At 47.1% G+C, this 20,235-nt stretch overlaps 1 protein-coding gene across 1 annotated transcript in view; it reads right to left on the bottom strand.

Annotated features, from left to right (window-relative positions):
• LOC147886406 (ABSCISIC ACID-INSENSITIVE 5-like protein 2) overlaps positions 1–19,348 on the bottom strand; it is a 34,617-nt gene extending 15,269 nt beyond the window's left edge. Inside the window, exons 1-2 of the mRNA XM_087395947.1 lie at positions 17,344–19,348; positions 17,166–17,237 (exon numbers count right to left, since the gene is read on the bottom strand). Of these exons, the coding sequence (XP_087252073.1) occupies positions 17,166–17,237; positions 17,344–18,318 (1,047 nt within the window). The 5' untranslated portion in view covers positions 18,319–19,348. The remainder of the gene's footprint in view (positions 1–17,165; positions 17,238–17,343) is intronic.
• Positions 19,349–20,235: the final 887 nt, after the last annotated feature.

Below are 20,235 nucleotides of genomic sequence, written 5' to 3'. Positions count from 1 at the left end.
AACAATTGCCAGTATGTGACACTCTGGTGTCGGAACATCTTGCCCAGTCACTATCCATGTAAGCATGCATGGTAAGTGAACCCTGATCACCATAGAAGAGGGCTAAATCCTGAGTGCCTCTGAGATATCTGAAGACTCTCTTCACTGCCTGCCAATGCTGTGAACTGGGCATATGCATGAATCTGCTGAGCTGAGATACTGCATACTGCAAGTCAGGTCTGGTGTGACATAAATAAATAAGGCATCCAATAGCCTGCTGATAAAGAGTGATATCACATGGTGGGCTTCCATCATGAGCTGAGAATTTGAAGCCAGGGTCCACTGGAGTAGAGATTGGCTTGCAATCCTCAAACTGAAAACGATCAAGGAGCCGTCCAATATACTTGGACTGAGACATCATGATACCCCCCTTAACATGAGCAAACTGAATGCCCAAATAATAATGGAGCCGTCCCATGTCTGACATGTCAAAAATCTACTGCAAATCAGCCTTGAAAGCTGCAATTTGCTGAGTATCTGGGCCCGTGATGAGCATATCATCCACATATAAAATCAGCACTAAAAAATCAGATCCACTCCCACGGACATAAAGAGTGGGTTCTGTGGGACTATTCTGAAAACCAAGGGATAGTAAGTGTGCATGAATTTTGGCATACCATGCCCTGGGTGCCTGCTTCAAACCATAAAGGGCTTTTCTAAGCCGGCATACCTTATTTTCAGAATTAACAACCTCAAAGCTAGGACGTTGTGTGACATAGACTTCTTCCTGCAAATCCCCATGAAGAAAAGCGGTCTTGATGTCAAGTTGGTGCACTTGCCAATGATGATGGGCTGCAATGGCAATGACACATCTAATGGTAGTAATCCTGGATGTGGGAGCAAATGTCTCCTCAAAGTCAATGCCTTGTTGTTGGGCATACCCTTTTGCAACAAGACGGGCTTTGTATCAATCTATGCTGCCATCAGATTTCCTTTTTAATTTGTAGACCCACCGCGTTCCAATGGCATGCTTGCCGGGAGGGAGATCTACTAATTCCCATGTGTCATTTTTGGCAATTGATTGTAACTCAGCTCTCATTGCATCCATCCACTCTTTGCTATCAAAAGCATCTTTATGGCACAGAGGCTCTTCATTGCAAGCTATAGCAAGGAGTGCAAACTCAAGAAAGTGACCATGCTGTCTGTTCCCTGATCTTGTCCGGGCAGCAAAAGGCTGATCTTGTTTGCTGTCCCTCAATGTATCAAGAAGCCATCTAGGAACTTGCCTTTGCTGTCTATTGACAGCTCTTTCTTCAATGACTGCATCATGAGTAGTGGGATCATTTTGTGCCGGAAGAGAAACCTGCAAATCAGCATGAGGTTGTGGCTGATTATTGCTTAGTGGAGGGCCTGCAGGAGGCTCATGTTGCTGGTCAAAATCCTCTTCTGATGATGGCAAAGGTAACCAAGATTCAAAGGCATCAAACATGTCAACATCTGGCTTTGCTTTACAGTCCACAAGAGGAGAAGCTGAATGTTCAGCAAAGATTACATCTCTACTGACAATAATCTTCCCAGTATTTGGTTGATATAACCGATACCCTCTGCTCTCCTGGCTGTAACCAATAAATATGCATTTGATTGCCTTGTCATCAAGCTAATGCCTCAGCTGAGATGGTACACGAACATATGCAAGAGACCCAAAAACTCTCATGTGGGAAAGTGAAGGCTTCCTGCCTTTCCATGCTTCATAAGGTGTAATAGTCTTCAATGCCCGTGTAGGTGATCTATTCAGCACATAGTTGGCACACATTACTGCATCAAGCCAAAATTTATTGGGCAAAGACTTAGCCTTAAGCATGCATCTGGCCATCTCCATTGTGGACCTGTTTTTCCTTTTAGAAACAGGATTCTGCTGAGGAGTGTAAGGAGTAGTGCATGAATGAATAATGCCCCGTGAAGACAGAAATGCATCAAACTCCTTTGACATATACTCTCCCCCCCTATCTGTGTTGAGGGTGACAAGCTTGCATCCTGATTCATTCTCAACCATATTTAGCCATCTCTGAAAGCATAAGAAAACTTCAGATTTGGCCTTTAAAGGATATACCCAGCAATATCTTGTGAAATCATCAATGAGAGTCATGAAATACTTATACCCCCCAATGGCATTTGTCCTCATTGGGCCACAGACATCACTGTGTACTAGCTGCAATTTCCTTTGTGAGAGTTTTGGACAATTCTTTTGAAAAGGAAATCAATGCATCTTACCCAAAAGACAACCCTCACACACATGTTTGGAAACTGTGTGAGTCTGAGGTACATCATTTGCCATCTACTGTGAATGTAGCTTTGCAAGAGCTCTATAATTGAGATGGCCCATTCTCTCATGCCAGAGATGACTTTTAGCAAGCTGTGAATTTGAAATAGCCAATGCTTCAATAGAAAGCGCAGCTGAATGATGATCAAGGTGATAAAGCCCTTTTTGCAAAGTGCCAGTGAGAACTATGGCATTGTCATCACGAAGATCATAAACTAGACATCTGTAGCCATCAAAAATCACTCTGAAACCTGAAGTAGCAATTGCTGAAATTGAAATCAAGTTGACTTCAATGCCAGGCACAAAAAGAACATTTGTCAGAGTGACAGGATGGCTTGAAATGGATGTGAGCTGCACATCTCCAACTCCTTTTACAGCATATGAAGCATTATTAGCACATGTAACAGTCCCCCCTCGAGGTGCATCAGCTAAAGAATGAAACAACTATCTGCAAAGAAGTGACATGCTTGGAAGCACCACTATCAAAGTACTAGGACTGAGCATCATTAGCAGTAAAGAATGCATCAGCTTTGGATGGATCAAATGAGCAATGGACAGCCCATGCCCAATCATCCTGAAGAGCATGTGCATGTGAAGCATCTTCTGGCTCATGGGATTCAATACCATGAGAGGCATTAACTGTCAATCCTGCTTTCTTTTTCTCTGAAGCAATGCGCATCCTGCATTCTGGAATGTCATGTCCAGGCTTGTGACAATAGTTGCATCTTTTCTTCTTTGCCTTATCTGCTGTATTTTAAGATTCATGGGAGGAATTGCAGCTGCTATGCATAGATTTTGGCTTGCCCATAGGCTTGGAAGCCTTGCCTCTTCCTGTATGCTGTGAAGCAAATGCATGATCAGGAATAATGGCTTGTCTATTAGCTCTACTTTGCTCTTCCTGCAAAAGCAAAGTAACTAGGTGATCAAAAGAATAGTGGTCTGGATTACCCATGGCCACTAATCGAAGGGTTGTAGCAAACCCTTGATATGTATCTGGCAGTCCATTCAATGTGGTACTAACAAGCTGTGAATTTGGCACCACCTCATCAATGTTGGCAAGCTGTTCCATGAGGTCCTTGACCTTTGTCAAGTATGCATCCATTGACTCACCTTCATTCATACTGACTTCCTGTAATTGCCTTCTCAAATATGCAACACGAGCTTCATTGCGAATCTGATAGAGAGAATCCAATTTATCCCAAGGATCCTTTGCTGTCCAGCAAGACCGGATGTGTGGAATAATGATTCTCTTGCATGATAAAGCAATGCATGAATGTGCATTTGCATCTCTTGCATCCCATCTTGACTGTTCTTGAATTGGAAGAGCAGCAGCAGGAGTGCTAGAGGAAGAGGCATCAGGAGGAGTACCCCCTGCAGAAGGACCAGCAGTAGAGGCAACCATTGTAGCATTGGCTGGCCTCAGATCAGCCCCAGAAACAATATTCCACAAATGCTTTGCAACAAGAATATGTTTCATGAGATAAGACCACATCGGATAGTTGGTACCATCCAACTTATCATCTTCACGAAGAACTCCAAATAAATCTTGATTGTTCCCAGCCATAGCAAATGTGATACCCTGAAAAAGACCTGAAAACCCAAAAACCTCAAGGCTATCACTGCAAAAAGCTGGCTGTCCAACAAAATGACAGCAAATATCTGCAAATTTCTGACCTAAATCAAAGGGCAAATGCAGATCTTACCCAAATGTGACTATGGCAAGCAATGTTCACTGCAAAAAATAGCAAATCTGGCAAAAGCCCCAAATTTATTGAGGGCAAATAGGCCAAAAAGAGGGCAAATGCAGAAAAGCCCCAAATTTTGCTGAAATTTTTGCAAATGTGACCCAATGTATGCAAATCTGACTCAATGTCCTACAGAAGTGACTCAATGTCTGAAAATCTGACTCAATGTCCTGCAAATGTGACTCAATGTACTGCAATCAAAAAGAAATCGCAGACCAAATCCCGAATCTCTAGTGTTCTTGCAAGAAGTTGCAACTAGAGGAGATGAAAGATATTGAAAGCCCCAAATTTGCCAATGTCAAGCAAAAAGACTTCACACGCGCCAAACCTGTATGGAATTCTTGGGACAAGAACAAGCTGTACGGACAATTGTTTTGTACGGAACATGTACAGTGTAGATGTACAGAGCAAGCCCAGTGTGTACGGTGTTCGTACAAACGTACGAATCTGGTACAGTGTACGATGCAAGTACAATGTACGGATGCATGTACATTGTACGGATGTACGAATGCAGAGTAGTTTGCAGTTATACGGCGGTGCATGTACGGAATTGTACGGTGGATGTACAAAACACATGTATGTAGATGTAGCGATGGTTCAAGTACGGAGCTGAGTGTACGTCTGTACGTCGGCGCAGGTACGGAATGCAGTACGACGAAGTACGGAAGGCAATACGACGAAGTACGTGACGCGGGTACGGAAGTACGACACAAGTACGTTGTTTGTGCATGCTATGTGTACGAGCGTCCGTACAGTCGTACGGACTATACGGATGGAGGAGCTGGTGCACGTCCAGGAGCAAGAGACGAGTCAAACATGGCTCTGATACCACTGTAGGATCGATAGGCAAAGAGAGAGTGCAGGTTGCAAAGAGTCGATAGAGTCTATCACGTCAAATCTTGGATAATGAAAAATCTAAGTACAAGGTACTTGTACCTAGACCTAGGACTAAGTGTCCTAGGCGTCACATAGGACTAAGCGTCCTATGTGGCCTAAAAGGCACTAACACTACAAGTGCCTACATTTATGCCTACAAGGCACATACCATGGCCTATAGGGCATCACTAGAACCACCAGAAGATGGCCTACAGCAGCTGAGGATCGAAACGGGGAGAACCGCAAACACACCTAGAGAGCAGCAGATCTGTAGGTTAGGCACACTAGAGGAGGTGGACAAAGGAGCATTTCCTATGCACTTGCCTAGTCTACCATGACATCTGAGGACGATACTATTGTCCCTGTTAGGAGGGTCTTGGTTGTAGGCTACTCTCATGGCTGATCCACTTTCATGACCAGATCTGTGTGGGCTTCTATCTAATTGAGATGCAACAACACCAAGAGACCCTATTGAGACAGACCAAAAACCAATGTGGCATTTAGCTTTTTAATATGGGTGTTGATGCTCATTTAGTAGCTCCACCCTTTCATAGACCCATCGGCCTTCTGAAGACTATGATAAACTTTCTTTCTTTCTTTCTCTCAGCTGCTTTGCCATTTTAAGGCTTGGAGCAGCTCTACTAGCCACCATACAGCTCGCTGCCGCCATAACCCTAATGGCCGCAACGAAGCACTACATCAATGAGTGAGTAACCCCCTTGATTCGTTATGGCTATCTTGATTATTTGATCTCCCATGAGGTCGAAACCAAGCCAGAGAAACAGGTCAATTCAAGTATCGAAGAGGACAAATAAAGAGAAACTAATGCATTGAAAATCAGGGTAGGGAGACTACTTGAGGATTGGCATTGACCAACTTTCACAGAAAGCTTTGAGCAGATAAAGATAGCGACACCAAATAAAATCCATTTAGATGGTACACATGCAGTATTCACTCTTGCAACAAGAATAAGTAGAGTTCATATTCTCAGACAATCCAACAAATTGAAGGGTACAAAAGTATGCATAGCAGAAGAACTTCCCAAATCCCAACTTAGGCAAAAGGCCACTCAGTTAGTGAAGGTGAGGTCAGCTAGAAAGGAGGGGTAAGTGGCCCGCCTATCGTGAAGGCATGGCCCTCATCAGGGAGTTAAAATTGAAAGCTAAAGACTCTCAATTTATAACTAAGGTTATTAAGTAGGTTTTGGGTGTGGATGCCCGCTTTAGTGGCTCTGCTCTTCAATCTTTTTATTGTATCTGATGTTTCAGTCTCTAGACTTATTGTGTCTCCCATAGACTATAACAGACTCTGTGTGTGTGTGTGTGTGTGTGTGTGTGTCTGTGCGCGCGCACGCACACGCCTACAAGCTTTTGTGAGAGTTGGGGTTTTAAGGTCAACCTAGTTAAAACAAAGGTTATGATCTTCAATACTAAGAAGGCTCAGCTTTTAGGCACCGTTCCCTCTACAAGGGAGCCGGTTAAGATAGACATATGCCACTTTTACTTGGGAGGTATACATTCCTCGGCTATGGATAACCCTAGCATAGCTACGTGAGCAAGAATTACTTTATCCACACCGTGATCCACCTCTTCCACATAGAGTAGACTATAAATAGCATGGGTCAGCTTAGGACTTCAACTCATAGATTTCAAATAGAGGCAAGACGTGAGATTGCAGCCATATGACATCACAAGCTTAAGACTACAGTTAAAGATTAACAATGAATGGGACTTGTTTTCTAGGCCAAGCCCAAACATTATGCACATCAGAAATTATATCTCCTCACAAGATCACTCATTGGTATAGACTATACTCAATGTATGCATACAAGCATGTCTAAACATTATGCACATCAGAAATTATATTAACTCACAAGATCACTCACTGATGCATACTATACTCAATGTATGCACACAAGCATGTCTAAACTTTACACTCAGACCTGGAAATAGACAGTGAGGTATTGAAAAACCAAAACATCAATAGATATGTCCACAGGACCAAAGATGAATACAAATGTGACCTCACAACCTACTCCACGTGAACACTGTATGGTGCTCCATTGGTGCTATAGGATAGGGGTGCTCCAAATGGATCCAATATATGCACCAAGCGCTTAGATCCTTTTCGCTCCAAACATTACAAAGTGGGGCCAGGAGGGCTTTTCCAACCAATGTTCGACAAAGACCCGGAGATACATGGGACGATAGACTTGCTTGAGGGACAAAGGATCAAAGTAGCAAGCTACTTGGGCCAAGATTGAACCATTGCCCCAACACCAATCACTTCGAAGCAGGACAGCTTGTAACCGGGCTTTGACCGACAAAGGGCAATATAACTGACACTATTATCTCACAACTCTGAAATACAGCCAACATGTACCATTGCCATTGCCCAAAAACAATACAGAGAGCATATAACTTCACAGCATAACATCATTGAACCATTCAAAACAATGGAGGCTAGAATGCCCCTACTCAAAAGCATACACAGTGACACCTGTTGGCCCCAACACTTGGCGCCCCTTGCACTGGTTAGCTCAAATACAAAGGGACTCCCTTCAAGAGCTCACCCGCAGGCGCAACCCAGTACAATGCCAACCCGTGGCTATGCCCGTGACCAACTCCCAGTGCTATTCTCTTGGTTCCCTTCAGTAGCCATGCGCAACACAAGTAGAACAACCCAACAGCATGCCAAGCAATGCATCCACATAGATCAGAGCCATTACTGATCCCAAGGCTTGCCACTGCACCCTCAAGAAGAGAGCATCACAACCAGTGTCCCAATCCTCTCCTCGGCCAACGGTAGGGCATCCAACCTCGCAGAAACTCAGCAAGAATATAGTAGCACAAAGCAAAAGGAGAAGATAAGAATCCGGCCAACAGAAAGAGCCTGTTCCAGCTCGAAACAGCCCCAAAAGATGGTTGAACAAACAGCAGACTCTGGTAGGAGGGAGCTGCCCTTGACTGACTTCCAGCACCAACAAAGGTCAAAAGAAAGAGCGTACAGCAAGCTGTAGCAAATCCGCCATGATTGCGTCCACCAGAATGAAGATTCCAACCCACAAACACCTCAGATTTCAGTGCACCTTGCACCATACAGGAGCTAGGAGTGAGGAGTCCACGAATATGGCCTCAGATGCAAGAAAGGAAGACTTTTGTCGCAAAGAAAGTCAAGATAACCTTTAGAAAGGGCCCTGAATGAAGGCGTCCAAGTCCAAGAAGCATGCCAACAGCATGAAACACCAAGGGGAGGAGAATTGTCGCGGAGAAAGCTTCAAAATCCACTTCAGCCAGCAAGAGGGAAGCTGCCAAAATCCGCCATCTTCAGAATAGAGCTCCTTCGATAGGGGAGAAGACTCAAAACAGTAAGGAAGGGAATGGAGAGGCTCCAAGGCCTTCCAAGTGCTTCCAGAGGTGACACCCAGGTGCCACAAGGCAAGCAGAGAGGCCACACAAGCTCCACACACAAACACATGGCAAATGGGACGTGGGAATTTAATGCCCCTAGGGGGGTAAATTGGCAAACCATGACCCTAATGCTTGGAACCAATGACCCTAGTTTATAGGACCTCTAAGGGGTCAATTTTTAAAAGGATGACCCCAGTGAACCAAACCAATGACCTAGAACCACTCTAATAGCACTAGGAGTTGCACTTATTGCACATGAAATCATAGGTACCCTTTGGGCATTTAACTAAGGCCCCTAGCCTGGCACCCCTAGGCTAAATTCAGTGACAACTAGTTTAGACACTTCACCATCACCATCATATCCCCGTGACATACCCCCCTCTTGAAACAGCAAACTATCTTGTTTGCTGTCCCTAAAATTACAGCAAATAGAAAAGGGTATCACGATAGGCATAAACAGCCCATAGTCCATAGTACAACATCACATGAAGTACCAAAAATACAATGTACATACAGCAAGACTGCAGATCCATCCGTATGGTAGTGTATCAACCAACTAGAGTGTCACGATCAGTCATCATAGAAGTCTCACGGCAGAAACACTGTCAGCATCAGTGCCTCGAGTGAAACAGCAATGTCACCAAGCAACCTCTAGATATCTTGTGAGCCTGTCTGCAGTATGGGTGCGGAGGTGCTACCCCCCCATGAGCATCCGGTAATGCTCCAAACCTGTACTCTACTAAACCGGAATGAGCCGCTACCGCACTAGGCTCGAGACCAAATGCCTCAAGGTAGAGCTGTAAAACCTGTGGTGAATCTGCCAATTCATTCTCTTTCATCCAAATCGCATCGTTTGCAGGATAATTCTTGCACTTCACTCAATAGCGTCTAGCAACTCTAACCTTCCGATCCTTAGGTGCCACAATCTGCTCAGGAATCAAGACCTCATCTTGCTCATCAACTTCAGGTTGCTCTTCAAATGGCATATCCTGTGGCACTTCTCCATGAAAAGGCTTCAACAAGCTAACATGGAAAGCATTGTGGATTGTCCACTTCTCAGGTAACTTCAGCCTGTAAGCTACCTCATTGACCTTCTCAAGAACTTGAAAGGGCCCGTAGTACCTCATATTCAGCTGGGTGTATAGCTTTATCTTCCCTTTCTTGCTCTTGAGGCGTGCCTTAAGAAAACACAGCAATACCCAATCACCTTCTGTGAAGACCAGGTTCCTACGATGCTTATCTGCAGCTCTTTTCTGCTTGTCCTAACTGTGTTGAAGGGCATACTTGTAACCTTTTCATATGCTGTCTGAAAGTCTTCCCACATACTCATCAGCCACGAATATCTTCTCTTTTGTATGCAAAATAGGAGGAACCTTTCTTGCTCCTTCCACTATTTCAAACGGTGCCTTACCCGTGGAAGAATGCATTGTATTGTTGTATGCATACTCAATCAGCGGCAAATACTATTCCCATTTTTCTTTGTGCTCAAACACATAACAACGCAACAAATCCAAAGCTGTAGAATTTGCCTCTTCTGATTGGCCATCAAACTATGGATGATAAGAAGATAAAAACAGCAGTGAGGTACCTCCATTGAAGGTCTCAAACTTCACTGCTGCTCCCCCCTCCTTGTAATCCTTCATCATAAGCCTGGGTTCCAGATGATCATAGCCAGGGGGCTGCAAATAAAGAGGCTGCTGTCCTTGGGGTCCTTCTGGAGCCTGTAGAGCACTCCCCACAGCTGGATTTGGTGGCACAGGTGGTACTGCTTGAGTGAGAGACACCATGGCACTGCCTCCTTGCATTCCAGGCTGTATCCCCACATTAGCATACAAAGAGTTAGGGACTGGCTATGAGGTCATGGCCTGAAATATAGATCCTCCCCCAAAGTGAGTTGGCTGAACCACATACTCTGGTTGGGCTTGCTGCCCTTGCTGCACATTCTGAGCATTGCTACCATGCTCATTCCCATTTGGTCCCTGCCTCTATGGCACTGCAAGTGGCTGTACCACTGGTGTCTGTGGCTCTCGTAGTGGCTGTCCCACATGCATTTGTGGATCCTGGATGGGCTATGCCTCTACCCTCGGCATTAAAGCTGGATTATGCACAATCTCAGCAAAACTCTGAGTGAGCTGACTCAAAACTTGCAACATAGAAGCCATCTGAGTTTGCATCACTGCCATAGCATTTGGCTGTACACTTGGGTCTGCACCCAATGCAACTGTAACCACAGGATTATGTACTTGTGGAGCTGGCTGCCCCAATGCATCAACCTGAGAATTTTGCCCTTCATGGACTGCATCTTGCACACTTATTCCGGCATTGCTCCCCTTATCTGCTGTTCTAGCTCAGACTCTGAGTCTGCATCATAATCAAGCCTTACATGCTCCATATCCAAGACAATGGGTGGCTGTACCAAGAAAAATCAGCAGATGCTTTCTCTACCCAAGCTGCCCAAGGACTCCTCTGGATGATTTAATGAGGGTCCCGACAACAGAACCACTGTAACCGGTCTTTGACCGACACAGGGCAATATAACTGACACTATTATCTCACAACTCTGAAATACAGCCAACATGTACCATTGCCATTGCCCACAAACAATACTTAGAGCATATAACTTCACAGCATAACATCACTGAACCATTCCAAACAATGGAGGCTAGAATGCCCCTACTCAAAAGCATACACAGTGACACCTGTTGGCCCCAACACTTGGCGCCCCTTGCGGTATTTATTTAATTACTGGTTAGCTCAAATACAAAGGGACTCCCTTCAAGAGCTCACCCGCAGGCGCAACCCAATACAATGCCAACCCGTGGCTGTGCCCGTACCAAGTCCCAATGCTATTCTCTTGGTTCCCTTCAGTAGCCATGCGCAACAAAAGTAGAACAACCCAACAACATGCCAAGCAATGCATCCACATAGATCAGAGCCATTACTGAGCCCAAGGCTTGCCACTGCACCCCCAAGAAGAGAGTATCACAACCAGTGTTCCAATCCTCTCCTGGGCCAACGGAAGGGCATCCGGAAGGGCATCCAACCTCGCAGAAACTCAGCAAGAATGACAGTAGCACAAAGTAGAAGAAGCAGAAGATAAGAATCCGGCCAATAGAAAGAGCCTGTTTCAGCCCGAAACAGCCCCAGAAGATGGTTAAACAGCAGACAGCAGACAGATAGATCTTGAGTCCCCCCAATGGTGTGGTCCTCTAATCTTACCACAAGGTCCTTCTCCTATCTGCTGGCTATCTCTAGACTCGAGTCCGCGTGCTCCACCTCGAGCGTCTGTAGACTTTCCGTTCACTGTGTTCTTCTCTACCTCACTACCTGTGAATCAGCCTAGGTGGGCAGCCCCTGCCAAGCTTTGTCTGCAGCACACAGGTCCCTGTTCCACTGCTCCAACCTGCTTGTGAATGGCTGCTCCAAAAGATGATGATCTCAGCACCTTGCTGCCCTAGAAGACAGCCAAGGTCCAGCCCTTCCTGGCTAAGTCTGCAGCCCTTCAAGCACCCTCTCACCTCCTGGATATAGGTCCAGAGGGTGGCTTCCTGCTGCTCCTTTCTGCCTCCTGGAATGCTGGTTGCTGGATAGACTTTCCGTCCAGTGTGTTCTTCTCCTCCTTACTGCCTGTCAATCAGCCTAGGTGGGCAGCCCCTGCCAAGCTTTGTCTGCAGCACACAGGTCCCCTTGGTCCTCCTGAATGTAGGCCCCAAGATAGCTGTTCCACTGCTCCAACCTGCTTGTGAATGGCTGCTCCAGAAGGTATGATGATCTCAGCACCTTGCTGCCCTAGAAGACAGCCAAGGTCCAGCCCCTTCCTGGCTAAGTTTGCAGCCCTTCAAGCACCCTCTCACCTCCTGAATATAGGTCCAGAGTGTGGCTTCCTACTGCTCCTTTCTGCCTCCTGGAACTGCTGGTTGCTGGATGTTGAATGCGCTACCAAAGGGCTCCTTTTATAGGCCCCAAAGGGGCTCAAAACTGACCGACTTGAAGGGGCTTCCTGGCCGAATTTGTCTGTCCATCAACTGACCCCACAGCTCCCCATTTATGGGGCTGTGTGCTGGCCGACTTTGATTGGCCAGCCGACCAGCCTGCTAGCCCTATATAAAGGGCAGGATACTGCCTTATTTGCTTATGCAGGGGGCATTCCACTGGCCAGCCCATAACCAGGCCTGTCTGGCTGGCTATACCCAGTCCAATCAGCCTATCTACACAGGCCGACCCTGCTGCTGCACACCTGCCTTCATTGCGCCATATCCAAAGCATGTTGCAGGCCATGTGCCTGCCCAAAAACCTCGCTCAATAGCTCTCCATGTAGGCTTGTGTACCTCGGGATACCCCGCCAACCATGAATGCTCCAGATCTGTCCCAGATCCACACACCCAGGTAATCTCTCTTTGGGCACATCCTGCCCTAGGTCTCCCTCCCCCACGCTCCCCTCATTTGGGGGCTTACAGATGGGGAGGTGACCTTTCCAACACCCCCTCTCACCGACACATCCAGGCCCAATGCCAACACGTCGATGAAGATGCTGCAGTAACTCCCTGGTCGTAGCCTCTGGAACTTTTCGGTGTCAAAATATTTTCCTGGCTTGTCCTGGTCCACCAGGTCTGGTTCCGATTTCCGCACACCATCCTGGTACACAGGTCCATCTTTGGTAGCACCTCCTGGCACCACCCCCTTCCGTCACATTCTTGCCTTCGGACTCGAGCAATCCAGCCGTCACGACCTTCCAGTTGTCCCCCTCATAATGAGTGAACAACCTGGAGTCTTCCAGGTCTGCAACAAAAGTACATCTCCAGATAACCTGGACCGCGAACTTTAAATGCACCTGACTGAACCTGAGTCACCCTCCTCCTCACAAGGGCACAATCCTCCAGTCGTGGAAGTCGATTCCCAAGAGCTTCTGAATCAGGGTCGTCCTTCAACAAGGTCCCTGCCTTCAAGCTCCCACACCTGTGAGCCTCCTACTTGGGCTCTAATACCATGTTAGAAATTACCCAACAGAGGGTACACACAGCGGAAGACTTATAGTAATTCCCAGGAGCTCACACAGTGTGCGTGTGGGGTGTGGAATCACAGACTTCTTTACTTAATGTGCATAAAATAGGTGTGCAGACTCATCAATAGACAATGAACCAGCCAGATAGAGAAACCACCAAAATATATATTTCCGTCCAAAGCTATGGACACAATACAAGAGAGATAGATCCAGAGTCCCACCAATGGTGTGGTCCTCTAATCTTACCACAAGGTCCTTATCCTATCTGCTGGCTATCTCTAGACTCGAGTTCGCGTGCTCCACCTCGAGCGTCTGTAGACTTTCCGTCCACCAGTGTGTTCTTCTCCACCTTACTGCCTGTGAATCAGCCTAGGTGGGCAGCCCCTGCCAAGCTTTGTCTGCAGCACACAGGTCCCTGTTCCACTGCTCCAACCTGCTTGTGAATGGCTGCTCCAAAAGATGATGATCTCAGCACCTTGCTGCCCTAGAAGACAGCCAAGGTCCAGCCCTTCCTGGCTAAGTCTACAGCCCTTCAAGCACCCTCTCACCTCCTGGATATAGGTCCAGAGGGTGGCTTCCTGCTGCTCCTTTCTGCCTCCTGGAATGCTGGTTGCTGGATAGACTTTCCGTCCAGTGTGTTCTTCTCCACCTTACTGCCTGTCAATCAGCCTAGGTGGGCAGCCCCTGCCAAGCTTTGTCTGCAGCACACAAGTCCCCTTGGTCCTCCTGAATGTAGGCCCCAAGATAGCTGTTCCACTGCTCCAACCTGCTTGTGAATGGCTGCTCCAGAAGGTATGATGATCTCAGCACCTTGCTGCCCTAGAAGACAGCCAAGGTCCAGCCCCTTCCTGGCTAAGTCTGCAGCCCTTCAAGCACCCTCTCACCTCCTGAATATAGGTCCAGAGGGTGGCTTCCTGCTGCTACTTTCTGCCTCCTGGAACTGCTGGTTGCTGGATGTTGAATGCCCTGCCAAAAGGGCTCCTTTTATAAACCCCAAAGGGGCTCAAAACTGACCGACTTGAAGAAGCTTCCTGGCCGACTTTGTCTGTCCATCAACCGACCCCACAGCTCCCCATTTATGGGGCTGTGGGCTGCCCTTTTGGGGCTGTGTGCTGGCCGACTTTGATTGGCCAGCCGACCAGCCTTCTAGCCCTATATAAAGGGCAGGGTACTGCCTTATTTGCTTATGCAGGGGGCATTCCACTGGCCAGCCCATAACCAGGCCTGGCCGCGACCCTGCTGCTGCACACCTGCCTTCATTGCGCCATATCCAGAGCATGTAAACCTCGCTCAATAGCTCTCCATGTAGGCTTGTGTACCTCAGGATACCCCGCCAACCATGAATGCTCCAGATCTGTCCCCAGGATCCACACATCCAGGTAATCTCTCTTTGGGCACATCCTGCCCTAGGTCTCCCTCCCCCACGCTCTCCTCATTTGGGGGCTTACAAATGGGGAGGTGACCTTTCCAACAATCCAGAGTAGGGCACTAGGAGAGATGTGTGAAGGTGCCCTTTTCTCTTACACAAAACGCATCGGTCGTCATCACCTTTCCAACTAGAGGCCACAACCTGGACCCCTTCAAGAGAGTGGTGTTGCATAAGATTGAGCAATAGGTGCCCCAAGAGGTCATTTCCAAATTTTGGTCCTGCTTATGGGCCCACTGAAGATTACTTACTTCCTCTGGATGGGTGCCCATGGGGATCTACCAGTGGCCCCTGGCTAGAGCAGATGCACGTTGATGGGAGGTGCTACCACTGCATGGATGGAGACCTTGAGATGATCTTGCACTGTCTTTGGAATTGCCACACAGCGCAGAGGATTTGGGAGAGGGGCCTTCAGATAGTAACTCGAACGCAAAGGGCGCAACGGATTTTACCTGGGATATGGAAGCTTGCTTGCCAGAGGGGGCCATGCCTTCTCCGTTGACATGGTCACCCCAACTTACAAGATCCAACGACACAGTGTGTCAAGGATCCATGTACAAGATGCTTTTCCCCTTTCTCAGAAGCGTCCAATTTCTCCACAAAAGGACAGCGTTTGGGAGACAATGTCCAACATCATTGCTTGGAACATCTAGGTCACTCACTGCAGCTTCATGATGGGAGTCTACCAAGTCCCCCTAGCGGCTACCCTCATCGCCATCTGGCAAGATATCATCTACACCCTACACGCCATTTGGGAGCATGAGACATCAAAAACTAAGGCAACCGCTGAGAGGCGGGCACATTTTTGCCTGCAGGTGTCTTGTATGTATTCATAGAGCATGGTATAGGCCCCCTCCTTGGTTGCTAGCCCCTATTTCAGAAATTCCCTAGGCAGTGAGCTCAGTTCTCAGAAAGCAGGTTGATTGACAATCAGTTTTCTCTTTGTTTTCCCCATCAGCGCCTCATGGATTGCTGATTTGTATCCTTGGTTTGTTCAAGCATTGGAAGGGGAAGCGGGGTGTGGGGGGCGGGAGGGAAGAAAAGAACATAAAGTCTATAAACTTTTTGCACAGCAAGATCCTTCAATGATCTCTCCATCATATTTGGCTACTGTGGGACAAAGCATGAGTGCCCTAGTTCAAAGTTCTGCAAGAATGTTCTCTTCTGTGCAGTTTCCATTTCACACATCAGAACTGTTTATGATGCCACAAATGGATGGATGTACACTACAGCAAATTAGCTTCCAAAGTCGCACAAGCACGCGTGCACACATATATGTATGTATGTGTGTTGCTGAGTCAATCCAGTTGGCCTATAGATGTACAAATTTGGAGGGTTTATCTACAAGGCAAGTTTGGTATGTACTAAGAAGAATCTGCACCAACTACAACCATATACCCACCACTTATCCAACGCCTCCAGACCATACCTGCACCGGCAACGCTCTTACTAATATGCAAATTGCATAGGCCCATTGCAAGTATTCAAGCCTTTTGTGGGAAAGTTGCTGCTTTCATATTGATTATGGCAACGCAGTTTGGTAACTCAGCAGATGTACTGTGCATCCTCGCTAGCTCCTCATAAAAAGCAAGTATACACCTAGATGAATCCAAGAACATTCCCAAACTCATCCTCTAAAAACACAACATAGTGCAATTTCAATCTCACGAGAGTCACTCATAAGATTGAAAACCATAAACTCCATCACGCATAGCAGGGACTAGCTACTATGACATCCCCACTGGCGTCATCAGCGCCCAACAGGGGGCTTCGTACTGAGTTTTTGTCGGCACTCCGCAGGTGAAGGGCAAACTCAGCCATGACGAAGGCTAGCACTAAAGGAGAAGGCTAATCAGAAAGTAGTCCAAATCTCTTCATTCAAGCTACAACTACTTGTGAAGTCTAAACGATTTCATTTTAGTCTCTCCCAAACGAGCATCTAAATATAAATCTAGCTGATAGGGCAACGCACCATTTAAGATAGAAAGAATTATTGCAATACCAGCAGGCCGCAACTTGGACGAAAACTTCACAAGGTGAAATTTGCATGTCCGCTAATACGGCAGAAGCATCTACCTAGATGAATCCAGGAACACAGAACATAAAAAGCAAGACAGGTATGACTAACTACAGTACACAGAACATAAAATTTTGGTAATCCTACAATTGCATCTAACAGGTTGAAAATTTCCCCTGCTTAAGAACAAAAATATATTCATTATGGCAATGTTCATGTTTACACGCAGTATTGCCCGCTTTATGTATACAAGACAATATCTGCAGAAGGAAGCAAGCAAAACCCTGCTTAGGATTTCGAATGCCCGTTAAGGACCCATGCAAGAAAAGAGATCTAATAGAAGGGAACAGAGAGTGAAAAGATTCGGCACGGCACAGTTGAGAGATAAACCTGCTGTTGCATCAACTTAGCGTTTTCCTCCTTGAGCTGTGTCACCTCAGCCTCAAGCTCCACAGTATAAGCCTTCAGAAAAACATTTGAGTATAGAATCGTCAGACAAAATCAGGCAAGACAAGAAAACCCCCCAGTTTGGATTGCTGTAAAATCATAAAGCAAAAGTGAGGCTTGCCTGCTTTCTTGCTCTGGAGCGGGCTGCAGATTCCCTGTTCTTGATCATTCGTCTCTGTCGTTGCTCGACCTCTACCCACTTTTCCTCGTGAAGTTCAAGGGGACGCTTTTTACCTCGAGTGGGTGTGTCAGGAGTGATGAGAGCACGGGAGGGGGACAAGCTAGTGGGGACTAAACCCATAGAAGTGTCGAAAGGCACATCCAACACAGTAGTGGCCGTGGTAGCTGGAGGCAAACCAATGGAGGAGGGGGGGACTGGTCTTCCTGCAAAAGCTGCAGCAGCTGCCTCGGCTTGCTGTTGCTGGTGCAGAAGATGTTGTTGTTGAAGCAACAGAGCAGCAGAACTGGTTTTGACTTGATAGTTCATCCAGTCTAATTGCTGCGGAGGTGCTTGGCGTGTGCCCTGGGAATTGAGAGTTTGAGGCTCAGCTGATTGCTGCAGCTTGCCGACCATCCCTGTGTTCTGAGTCACAACGCTGCTGCAGCTGCTTGCAGATGCTCCGGCCTCGCTCTCATCGCTCACAACTCCCGCTTTCGCTAGAAAATCCTCCAGCGTTATTTCCCCCCATGTCATCTGCCTCTGCACGTTGTCTGCCGCATTTCGCTCAGAGGATCGGTGAATCTCCGTCCAGACTTCGTCCACAGTCTTTCCTTCCAAGTTCCGCGGTAGTGACATGCTCCCTTGCCTCGGCAAACTCGGCAGCGGACCGGCGCTCCCATTCATAGTGCCGTTGCCTTCTCCGACGCCCGACATCGCAGCAGCCATGGCCTGGCTTTCCTCTGCCGTCCATATGTTCTTAAGGAACTCGTCCATGTTCATGCTGCCGAGATTCTTGGACGGCGCATGGACGGCATTTTGGAGCTCTTCCAGCGTGAGGGTGTAGATGGAGGGCTGACGGGTGAGGGAAGACAGGGAGGGGAGGGGGGGAGTGCGGGGGGTGCTGCCGGTGGAGGAAAGCACGGTGCGAGAGGCCATGAGAGAGCACTGAAGGGGATGGAGAGGAGAAATCTAGAGATTGTGAGCGAGCAAGGTGAGCGAGAGCTTCGATCAGCAGGAAGAAAAGTCAGAGATGCAAGAAACTATGGAGATTGGCGATGGCGATGGCGATGGCGATGGAAGCTTTGTTCGATGATCTTCGATGATTGTGAGAATTCCGGCAACGTCTAGACTGTCCAGTGTCGTCTTCTCGGCACAGTGGAAGAACGCGTACGCTAATCGTCATCCAAAATCGGCATCTGGTCGCATTCGAGCAGAAATCTGTTCCTGTGATTGTCGCGAACCGAGCTTTGCTCCTGTCAATCATCCATCCACAAATCCTGCTTCATTACTTTCGTCGAAATTTTCGTAGAGATCGCAATCATCTGGCTCCGATGAAAACTTCCCCTTTTCGAAAACCTTCTCGTTTCACTCCGAACTTTTCCGATTGCACCTGCTTTCACAGTTTTCTTCGGCTCCTCTCCTCCTCCTCCTCCTCCCTCCCTTTCTTCACCAGGCTCGATTCGAAATTGCAATTCCCTCCCTTTTTCTCTGAGAAACAGCAAAGCAAAGTCCTTGCCTTCAATTCCGACCTCCAATGGACGCCATTGCTGCTGCTGCAGGTGGTGGTGGCTCGCAGGGGCCTTGTGCTCCTCCTCTTCTCTTCTCTTCTCTTCTCTTCCTTCTTCACCCTCAGTTGATCTCTCTCTCTCTCTCTCTCTCTCTCTCTCTCTCTCTCTCCTTCCTTCTCTTCCTTTCCTTCTTTCACGAGCTTCGATTCAAAAGCTGCCATCGATAATTTCTCGCGCTGCCGCCATTTCCAACCCTGTGCTCCTCCGTTTCCTTCGTCACCCTAACTTGATCTCTCTCTCCGTCTCTTCCTGTCCTTCTTTCACGAGGTCCGTTGCAAAGCTTCTCCCGTTATCAAATCAATGGACCTTCTTCACCGTCAATGGCATCTCTCTCTCTCTGTCTCTGTGTATCTTCTTGTCTTTGCTTCCTGTGAATTGAGCGATCTTGTGCTGGTTGATGGAGGAGCTTCGGACTCTGGAGCTCAGGTGCTATCTAACCTAACCCTTTATAAACACACCCTTTGTCTTCTTAACCTCCGTTAGTTAGATTTAGATTTTGTCCTCTCTTGGAGGTTTCTGTTATTTAGCTTTTCAAAATGCAGGTTTATCGATATATATTAACAATGGATATGCCAATGGATATGCCAAAGAGGGACACTGAAGAAAAGCTCAAGAGCATCACTCAGTCTCGAGCCCCTTTGTGGTAATTCACACACACACACAGAGCGGGGCTCTCCATTTCGGGCATTTGTATAATTCATGCCCCGCAACACAGAACTCAAGACCCCCCCAAGATCGCATCATTTGCAGGATAATGCCATCGAGATGCCACTCCAAAAGAAGGTATGCTTTGTCATGAATTAGACAATGAGCCGCTGATGAATAGCAGCACTATTGGGGCCAATTGCTCTCATATATCACCACAAATCAAGTCTTCTGATCTCGTGGAGCCACAAGCACCTATGGGTTCTCACATCATTTCATTTGATGGCGCTCCCTCTCTTCCTCAACAATCTCCATTTTATCTTAACACAAAAGATCTGATTCTGTTGCTCACAAACTTTGGTCAGCACCTATATTTCCCCACATCACCACAACATTCTCTCTATGCCATCCTTCACCTTCTCGTGCCTACCTCCAACACATTCCTCAATAGTTGCACCCTCAACTCCAAAATTGCTTGCACAATGTGGGTAATCAATTGTTGCTACCCACTTGTGTGCTTCCCTGGGTGTCGCACTCAAGCATTAAATAAGGCACATCACTCCTATTTCAATCACATATTACCATGCAATAAGCTTTTGAAAAGCCCTTGAAGTTGGAGGTTTATCGATATGGACAATGA

The sequence above is a fragment of the Dipteris shenzhenensis genome, chromosome 24 (assembly GCF_047967505.1).
Source record: "Dipteris shenzhenensis isolate YYH24624 ecotype China chromosome 24, Dip_SZ_1.0, whole genome shotgun sequence".
Taxonomy (NCBI): domain Eukaryota; kingdom Viridiplantae; phylum Streptophyta; class Polypodiopsida; order Gleicheniales; family Dipteridaceae; genus Dipteris; species Dipteris shenzhenensis.
This window is presented reverse-complemented; position numbering and strand designations above follow the sequence as displayed.